Source organism: Falco punctatus (genome assembly GCF_963210335.1).
Source record: "Falco punctatus genome assembly, chromosome: 13".
NCBI classification, from domain to species: Eukaryota; Metazoa; Chordata; class Aves; order Falconiformes; family Falconidae; genus Falco; species Falco punctatus.
The window spans coordinates 941668-952209 of record NC_137593.1 but is presented as its reverse complement, the minus strand read 5'-3'; the positions used below and the strand labels follow the sequence as shown (position 1 = coordinate 952209).

General features: G+C 43.3%; 1 protein-coding gene across 24 annotated transcripts in view; it reads right to left on the bottom strand.

Moving 5' to 3' along the window:
* MBNL1 (muscleblind like splicing regulator 1) overlaps positions 1–10542 on the bottom strand; it is a 110214-nt gene that overhangs the window by 4112 nt on the left and 95560 nt on the right. For 15 of the 24 annotated variants that reach the window (XM_080410261.1, XM_080410270.1, XM_080410263.1 and 12 more), the window contains 3 exons: positions 5146–5181; positions 4351–4445; positions 877–951 (listed from right to left, as the gene is read on the bottom strand). In XM_080410261.1, the coding sequence (XP_080266387.1) occupies positions 895–951; positions 4351–4445; positions 5146–5181 (188 nt within the window). In that variant the 3' untranslated portion in view covers positions 877–894. Of the gene's footprint in view, positions 1–876; positions 952–2184; positions 2250–4350; positions 4446–5145; positions 5182–10542 lie in introns of all 24 variants that reach the window. The other 9 variants (XM_080410254.1, XM_080410256.1, XM_080410274.1 and 6 more) reach the window with 6 other exon arrangements.

Genomic DNA, 10542 nt, shown 5'->3' with positions numbered 1-10542 from the left:
CCTCACTCAAAGTAGTAATTCCATTATGGCTGAGCCATTCAATAAAAAACACGGAGCAGAAATGGAGCGCAGGAGAGAGAAAGGTAATACAAATCACAAGCTGTCCTGGGGGAGGTGATGTGCTGCGGGTGGGCTTAATGGTAACAGGCAATTTAGTGATAGACTGGAAACTACAGTTTACTCACAGGAAGATACAGAGGGGAAAAAAAAATTCTGAAGCTTAGGCACACAAACCCAGATTTCAGGCTATGCAGGATGAAGGTTACAGTATACAGAGCTGAAATATGCCGTCTCCAGCGGCCGTTCACGCCAACGCAATGCAACGCAACGCAGGTATGAACTGCGCCTGCACTCTGGGGCCTCCCCTTGCCACACCACTCATGCCAGGAAAATACCGTGTGTAACATGTGGCGGTCTGACATCCTGTGTTCAGGAGAAATCAGGCTTCAGCTAGGCAGACGACTAAGCCTGTATTTTCAGAGACGCTGCCCTTCCAATTCTGGAGATTTAAAATTTATCTTTTCTAAAGACAGCTGAACATAACCACCTCACTGCTAGACCTGGCCCTTGGCTCCCATCAGTGCTGGAGCCATCCTCCTTTACCAACAAAACGCAAAATGCTAGTTTTTGACCCTCTGATTTAGCTATATGGGTATGTACAAACACCTGGTCCAACACACTGGCTAACGTGGTCACTGCTAACCATGGGATCTCCACTGAGAGAAGAATGGAGCACCAGTGGAGTTCACAGCCTCCTCCCTGTATCTTACTAGTTTTCTTAGAAAGGAAACAAAAACATTCTGTCCCTGAGAAATACACAAATTATGCATGCATGAAGGTGAGAAAAATGCAAGCAACAACACACTGGGAACTTACTGTTTGATGACAAAATGTCTACATCTGTGTAACATACTTGTGGCTAGTCAGATGTTCGGCAGATATTATGGGTATCTATAGGTAAAAAATTTAAACAATGAATAACAAGTGCAATGAGCCAACCCAGAGACACAGCATTTTGCTATAGAACGTAAGTTTGGAAAAGTGAGGATCAGCTGTGAGTTGGTGGATTTTATATTGTAACTGTAAGTTAAAGTCAACTGAAGTGCTACAATAGCATCTTAAAACTGGAAAACATTGTGTTAAGTACTACTTGACAAACATAAATAAGTATTATCGGTTGTTTAGGAAACAAGAGAAGTTAAAATCTACAAAAGTCATGCAATGCAGTAATTGAAAATAGCCCTTTTTGTTGGCCTACACAAAATTCTGTGCTTTCAGTGTATCATGTAAAATGATAAAATCCTACAGTGGCCTTGTTTCAGTCTGATTTTGTGTTCACTGTTTTCACTGTCTTGGTTTTTGAATGCCAAATCCAAGATGCCCTGAGCTTGATTTTCACGGCTGGTGAAAATCCACTGTAGAGAAGAGCTGCCTGCTCTTTGCACGGCCATTGAGGGCATCATGGTGGATCAGGTGAAAAGCTAAGGCTCCCCAAAGCAGTGAAACAATTCTCAAAATATTTGTCTGTGTAAACAGAATTCAGTACATGGCTCTCTTGAAGTGCCCCCTCAACTCCATTTCCCATTTTTTTAAAAAAACAGTATTAAAATCAGAGCAGATTACCAACAGTACCAACAACAAAGTTATATTCTACAACCCACCCTTGGGTCCCAGCCGTGCAGCCCTCTGTGTGCGGTGCGCAGGTGGGAGTCCACGGGGGCGAGCCCCAACAGACCCTGCAGGTCAGGCCCTTGAGAAGGGACAGCACCAAGGCGTGCAGGCGTTGGAGGAACCTAGAGGAACCCTGCGTTACAGGCAGGACCCGAAGCCCTGCTGGAGGGAGCAAATAGATGCACCTGCTATAGACGCATCTATAATGCATCTATATAGAGAGCAAATAGATGCACAGGGAAACATGCTGGGGCATACGACACAAAATGGATCTCTACGACCACAAATGGCTGTTGCACTCGGAAAGACTCTTTTTTTCTGACGGATACTAAGGCTGACCTGTTAATCCACACAAGAGAGGGAACGGGAGGTTTCTTAACTAAACTGTTTACAGGACCTGGTGTTGTTTTTTCCACCCCTTGTGCCCTCTCCTCCCCTAGCAACTCCACACAACTCTACAACATTGCCCAGTTGTACAGAAATGTGCTTTGAGCATAATGAAGCTTCTCATACCATTTTTTTTTACTGCTGCAGGACAGGCTGTTGCACCCAGCTGTGTAGAAGCATCAGGGGTAGTGCTGTCGGAACATACCAAGGACCTTCAACACCAGTCAATGAAGATGGAGGGCCAGATCTTAAGACTTTTGGCATGCATGCACATTGCATCGTGTGGCATTAAATAACTTCAGCATTGCTCACATAGTATATACATATATTTGTTATATATGTATATATTGAGGTTTGGCTGCAGTACTGACACTAAGTGTGTTATGAGGCTCCAGGGAGGATATGCATGAAATGATCAGATTCTACAACAGAAAGTTTCCCTGTAGTCTGTCTGGGAAAGTGCACGGTTATTTAGACAGATGATTTTAAAAAACAGTGATGCTTTTCTGTGGCTTGGCTTGTTCTCACAACTCTCTGGACTTACAGAGGACGTAGAGACACACTCAAATTAATTGTATGGTGCAATAAACTACAATATTAAGACACTCTGGGCATACAGGTGGTTGCTTGCTTAGGTGACAGGTATATGCAGAGGCAGTCCTACATATAAACTAGCTTTCCAAAAAACAAAGTAATTCTTAACGCTAGTTTAAATCCGTAAGTGGCATGCGTGGTCATTCGGCAAGCATTTCTCAGGAGCAGAAAGTGCTCCCTGCTAAGCAGACAAACCTGAGTATTATTTGGAATTGTAAAATATCCAGGTCCCTTTTGAGACTCGGGATGTGCATGCCTATGTATCACTGCAATTTTTGGGAGTCATATTTTTGAGAGATCAACCTCCAGCTGGGCGTAGTACAAAATGGTACTGCTTGATGGGCAAAGGTAGAAAGGCTGGAAGTCACAGCCTCTGGACTTAACCTTGCAGCACAGCCCAGGGTGTTGCAGCGAGCCCCGGGCTCCTGGCTCCGCACGAGCTGGCCCTGTCCACCCCGCGCACAGAGGGGCACGTGCAGCAGGTCACGGCATGGGTATTGCTGCTTAAGGTCCAACTGCAAACCCAACAGCTTTATGAGGGGATTCTGAAACTGTTTAAGGAGAGCTCTAATGACTTAGGGAACTGAGTATGTCAGGTGAGCCTGCCTTAAAAAACTGACATTTATCTCCAGAATTAATTACACATACAGAACCACACCTGCAAAATGCTGCAGAAGATGTTTAGTTTCCTTTTCTAAAAGGCACACGTGTGATTCCCACTGAGTCGAAAGTAATACCTGCATTATTAGACCAGAATCGATGGTTTCATGACCTAGGCCATTCTGACTTCCCAGTAGATCTCCAAGATTAATTCCTTTTTGTAAGAGTAACAAGAGGGTCCTTAAAAAGACTTTATTGTTGCACTTTCAGCCAGATGTACTACTACAGAAATCTGCACTTTTGACAACCCAGCTAGACAAAAATAACAGGCCACATTCTGTTCTCAGGTGCAGCTCCAGCTGGTATGCACGGGGACTGCAGATCCTCTGGCCCCTGGTACTCATCTTTAGAACATCGGTTCTGGCTTTTCTGGGAGGGCTTTTTATCACTTATTTATTCTTTTATTCCTAAACTACATTCAAATATGGAAACAACTGAGGTAGCTATTTAGAAATAAAAACAGACTCTAATGGACATTTTCTTAACTGAAGTCTGTCTACTGCAACAAGTAATCGGCCATTTCTAAGCAGAATCATAAGCTGAAACAAAGGTTTAAAAGAAGTTTCTGTGTGGCCCATGCTCAAACGTTTTCATTTTGCTCTTGGAAGAGGAGAGTCGGAACATGTTCAGACTGCTAAATTCAGACTGTTTAAAAAAGTGCTCCTGCAGCCCCTCTGCACAAAGGTTTTACTGGCTTTCACTGGAGTTCTGCACTAAAAGGAACTCTTGGCTTCACAGAAATAGAAATAAATAATGGGTTCTGTGTATTATCCCTTTCTCTTTACATCTCTGAGAGCAGAAATAAACAGCATGGCCCATAAATGTTAAGACTGAGTCAGAAACTCTACTATCAATTCTTTTTAGCATCAGAAATGGAACTGCAGCACCTTTTGAGCATGGATAAAGGCTTACTAAGCCGTGCTGCAGATCTTAAGAGAGAATGTGTAGGCCAACAAGAGGTAAAATCAAAACCCCCATGCTCATTAAAAGCACCAATTTCAAGTTGTCTGTAAGGAACAAAGCTGTAAATTAGCAAACCTGGTTGGCTGTGGCTGTTGCAGCGAAGGGAACACTTGTGGCAGATGTTGTTGCTGCAGACACAGTGGCTGGCGTAGCACCGTGCACCATGGGAACTTTCGGAAGGAAAATCATATAAGCAAACATACAGAAGAGTGTAGCAGTATGGGAACCAGAGCGACATGTGGCAGGATAATTGAGCATGGTATTTATCACAGCAAAAAGCCCGAGACATCATTGCCAGCGCATGACATGCAATCACAGTGCAAAGCAGGATGACATTCCAGGGAGAAAGAGAGGAGGGAAATGAAAGAGAAAAAAAGGGGAAAATGCTTGTTACCATCAAATCAAGAAAATCGACAAAAAACAAGCTTAACCATTTCAATACAAAAATCAACAGAAGAATTCTTAGATGCCCTTACATTTACAAATTTTTTGTCTTTTAAAAATTCAACCCAAATATTTACTGCAAACATAAATTAACCTTGTTGAAGGACAGTATATGTCTATGTGGCTATAGCAAGATACAGTCTTTATTTAACACAAGATTGTTTCTAAACACTGGAACTCACAGTCCAATCAAAATCCACCAAGGAACAATGTGCAATTCAAAAAACTGCTGTACAAAATTAACAACGTCTGTGTGTCCATGTCAATTAAATAAAACAATTGCATTTAATTGACAGGTGTTAGTGGAGAAGGCTAAGGGAGATGGATTGGCACGGGAGCTATAAGTTAAAATCTAGCAGTGGATTTTGAGGGTCCGTGAGCTGCACCACAGGTTTAAGATAATCAAGAAACAAAGCTGGCACCTACCAACACTTGTAGCGGGTGTCATGCACAATATTGAGCCTGCCCATCATGCATTGCAACAGGAAGGTGGATTTGGAAAGGGAAAAGAATTAAAACAACCCATCACACGTGTAATTAGAAATTTCATTTGAACAAAGAAGAAAAATTGTTATTATGGGAACAGAGGCATGTAACTGTCAGCACAATCAAACCATACAACAGCACAGTGATCCATTAGAACTAGTCCCCAGTGAAGGGAAAGAGCTAGTCGAACTGTGTGCTGGTATATCACGTTTGCCTTTGTGGCACTGTGGATTATCAGCGTGGCTAGGAAAAGTGTCTTCAGCTTTTGTTTTAAAGCTCTTTTCTGCCGTTTGACATTAGCTCTGTAATGGTCTGTACCCTGGCTTCCTCAGACCGAAAGAAATGCTTTACACTTGCCCTTGCCTCCAGGCACACAAGGCCCACCCCTGCCTGCAGAGCAGGACACGGCCGGTCGCAGCCCCCACGCTGCAGGTGCCCGGCAAGCGCAGCGGGCAGCTCGCTCTGGCCAGGGCCGGCGGCCAGTTGGCGAGCGGGGCTCTGCTCCTGCTGGCGCGTCCTCGCCAGTCGGGGCCTCCTCGGCAGGGCTGCAGCCGCAGCTCCTCGCAGAGCGCTGACTTATCTGTACCGTTTCATTAGCCACAACCTGACTGCTCCAGTATCTGGGTAATGTATAGGCAAACCCCAGGTGAAGGCAGCATGCAGGGCTTCTGCTGTACCTGCACGGCCCACTGTGAGCTGCCGGTGAAGTGGCAGCAATCCTGACTGCCCCCGGTCTGTCTGCTTAATACACAGGTCAAAGGAGTGACTGGATAGCTGAAGTCTCCTATGCAGCCCACAGCAGCACCTCAGAATACTTGTTCAGCACTTGTTTCTACATTATGGGATGCATTTTAAGCTGCTGGTGTCTGGGCTCACAACCTGCAACTCTCTTCAGGCTGCACAAAAATAATTAAAGTGACGGCATCTGGTGAATTCTGCCCTGCAACTAGAGAACCAACAGCAGTATGGTGCTTTTAGGAACATTACGCTATCATTACGGTATCATTTTTTAAATATCACTAAGTTGGTAATTCTGTTTAATTTACATAGCAAAATGCCTTCCACCAGACTGAACTCAGAATATTCTATTTTTGCTTCCAGTATGATAAATATGTACTGATATTTCAGAATATCCTTTTTTCAATAAACATTTTACTTTTTTTATTTAATGTTTATTAACACCACTAATTATGCTTGACACAGCAGAAACTGAAAAAAACTCTGAAATCTGGGAACAGGGATTGCAATGGAAATGGAAACATTCTAGAAGACTGCCGGTGGGAGCCACAGCAATGCTGCTTCCTCGACATTACATGACTGTAACGAGGGGACAGGAAATTGTTTTAGCTGGTGCCAAGTATTGTAGTGGCTTGCACAATCTCACGAGCATTTAACTAAGCAGGGAGAGTCAGTATAATTATTGCTGGGGACAAGGTTATTCTCTGTCATCACTGTATCTGTGAGGCTACAAAGAAAAGGGCGTAATCATGTTTCCTAATTACTCTTCTATTTCTGTGTCATGGAAGAGACTGAAAATATTCACAAAGAAAGGTTAAAAGAACGATAGCTTTGCTGACTTGCCCATGCACAAATCACGGCTGAAGTCAATGGGATCACTTGCAAGGTTAAAAAATGGAGCAAAATTTGGCTATGAAGTACAAAGAGTAAGTAAAACTGCTTTCTCAGTCTCTCTATGACATCTCTATAGCGTTAAAAGAGGTTACAGGGAAGAACCTTTGAGTTCTGTCTCTGTGCAGAAGTGCTCTATTTGTAGGGCTGTACGTATTTGATTAGATCTGGAATATTGTGTCATTCCATTCATAATTACATCTACATGCTAAAGATGAGTTAGATACTCATATGAACTCTGAAATATCACTGTAAAGCTTTTCAGCCCCAAATTTTAGTTTGAGTTATCATTGTTAACATTATAACCAGTGCACACAGTTTTGGAAGGGAACTGAAGCAAATGAACATAAGGCAGAAATGAAAACACTAGCTAGAGTGCAATAACTTGCAAATATGAAGACAAAATGCTGTATGACCCTCTTACCAGTAATAAAAATAATTTTTATTATGACCTTAATATTCATCTTGACTTCAGAAGCCTTGACTGACTAATGAGAATGCATGAATAATAAATGTGCAGTTTCAAATGTTCCCTAGCTTTTCAGCACAGGGCAGAATTTTAATTCAAGGATGTGTCCAGTTAACTGATCATAACTTCACAACCAGATCACTTCTGCAGTGGAATAAAGCTATTTTTATAAATATTTGAGGACTACTGGTGTTTTAGGCATTTTCTTCTCTTTTCTCCCTTTCATTATTCCCCTCAGTCTATTTATTCTGTCCAATCTACTAAATCCAAATTAAAAATACTGCCATGGACAGCACAAGCACTCCTGTCGAGGTGAAGAGCTGTGTCTGACCCACATCCCTCCCTAATATTTTGGAGGGCAGCAGTGTTTTTACACAGACCCAGAAGCCCCATGAAGGAAGGCGCTTACACAGACGCTGCTTTAGGAAAGCACCTGTGCCCTGACTGAATCCCAGCCCTGAGGAAGTAGGCTCTCCGGTGCTGAAGCTGCAGTAACTAAACAAATACGCAGTGTGTTAACTTAATGGCAGAGGTGGCTGAAGCCTTGCCACGTCTGGCTGCGTGGTTCAGCTGCGCTGCTGAGATTCCGTCTCTTGCATGTGTGTCAGGACAACAGCTCCTCGAGCATCCTGCAAACCTGAGCCCTTTCTTCTGGAGGTTTAAGCTTCCCCGAGACTGCCTGACCACTTGGTTGACAAGCACAGGCCAGGAACAGCTGTATATGCACAACTGAGGAAACAGTGAGCTGAGGCACAGGATGGTAACAAGCACCAGAGTAGGAATTCCATCTCGTTGCACATAGGAGCTCTCCCTCTGCACGTACAAACTTATCCCCAATCAGCTCACAGTTACTGCAGGACAAAGAGCACGTGCAGAAATAGTGAATGCCAAGTAACTGCTGCTCTGCAGGTTCACAGCCCCACAGCGAAACATTTGCCTGCGTGTCTGCCAAGGCATCAAGAGTCAGCAGCCAGGACCAACGTACCAAAACAAGCTGTGAACATCTATTAGGTCGTGCAGAGCCTCCTCGTTCAGCAGACTAACTCTGCTTATTTCAACTAGCCAACACCACAAGTGTTCCCAGTTCTTTCTTGCAATGCTTTTTAGCTTTCCCTCTCAGTCTGGGGACAGCTTCCAGCAGCCAAGGTTTCTGGGAGACCTCCAGAGGGGAGCCGTGCAAAGAGGGAACTTTATTTGAGAGCGGTGAGATGATTATCTAAGAGCATTTAATCCTTTAAAGTGTGCTGGAATGGCAGTGTCCATCCTCTGGCAGGCATGATCCCTTCATTTGCTTTCACATGCCCTTGTATACAGGCAGGCAGAATTACACCTTACAGTTTAGAAAAGGTATCTGGGTTTGTCTGGAACATGAACAGAAAACTCTCAAGGGTCAAACATCAAGAGTGAAATGCCCTGTGGAGAGGAGGGTCCTGCCAAGTCCTCCACGGGGGCACACATCCACACGGTGTAGGTTCTGCCACTGCCCTCCAGACCTCCTGCATTTCCATAGGTTGCAGCTGAAGCAACTAAAAACACGTATGAGTAATTACGCTTTGGGTGTCTGAACCTGAAAAACATCATTTTAACTCAGACCCCACTGAATTAACCTGTCTCTGCTCCATGGCAGTGGAGCTGAGGGTACCCATGCTCTGTGCTCTCCCGTCAGTTCTTACGGACTGATGGAGAGACTCTATTTCCAGATGACTACGCACAAACAGGACTGATGCTAGTTTATTTTTACATGGGGTAAACTAAAAAGGGCAAGGTGGAAAATCAAATCTCCAAACTTTCAGTAAAGTTTGATTACTGGATTAGTGGAAAGCTCCAACTGCTGCTATTTGAAAAATATAAAAGGAGAAGCTGTAGTAGCTCATGCTACAAAAATCCTTTACTTTTCCTGTTCAACATATACTAAACTTCAGTGGTCAAAAAAGGTCAAATGAAGCATCAAGAACCACCACGCCAACTCCTGTAGGTTTCAGTACGGATTTGCTAGAGGAAGTGCTGAGGCAGGCTCTGTGTAAGTGCCAACATGAAAGATCCCAGTCAACGATGTAGTGTAAACAAGGTCCGATGCACACGAACCATAACCCCTGCTTCAAAGGGTGTGATTCAAAGCAGCTTGAGAACTTCCAGAAATCATCCAGCCCCTCACTGATTTAATGGAAGCTGGAAAATTGCATGAGTTACTAGCCACATCAGTTACACTCTGCCAGAACAAATCTGTAAAATTGTTTAATATCTACAGGAAGGACTGTGACTGCATAAGCATTTTTATATCAATTTTAGTATGTGGGATAGAGATCTGATCTAAAACTTACTCAATCAGTTTTTCTATTGACTCCTACAAGCTTTGCAACAAGCTTTTATTAATATATCTCAGTGGTTGCAATGCATTTTTGGAACCTAAACAAGTTATTAAAATGTACTACAATCAAGCAAGTGACTTTTGTGCCATTTAAATTATACATGTTGGTTGCATGCCAGATCAAGAAATAATGGTAAAAGGCATTATACTGAATTCCTGGGAATATACTTGCCAGAAATGTTTAAGATAAGATCCTTAATTTGGGGGGGGGCTAAAGATTAAATAGCTGTATTTTCTCCTGTCCCCTCAACTAGTCTGCATTATGAAGGGCTGTCTGCACTGACTTCTTCCGATTTTTTGAGTAGAGATCTATCAGACATCCTCTGTGTCCTTCCTAGAATGACAGTGCTGATTTTATGGGGGTTCACATGCAAGAAATTAACTCAGCTGTGTTAATACAGGCATAAATTCAAAAGACGTACTAGATGCATATTTTTTTGTGAAGTGCTGTTTGCAGAACCAAAGCATACATTACAACTTTAAGTCATATCACTTGTCTTCTGAAGGGATTTCTGCTTACGTGAATAGTACAGGCATCAATTCTTCAGCAATTACACTGGAACAAGTGTAGATTTGATCACTCTTGAACAAGTGCGCCTGGGCCCTGCTTAGTCCAAAATCAGCCCTGAGGCTTTAGTGGTAGAGACCTGAACCTTGATTTCTTGTGCAGGTTCAAGATTAGCCTACCTGCGAGGCTGCCTGCCTGTGCCTTTTATAATCACTGCACCATCATTTAAATCAAAACCTTCGCTGTGTGACTCAGAACAACTGTTGCTAAGCACATGAAGGCAAAGGGGTCTTACAGCAAAGAGAAACAAATACAACAGCTTGAGATGTGTAACGAAGAGAAGTTAATTGAGGAACAGAGGAA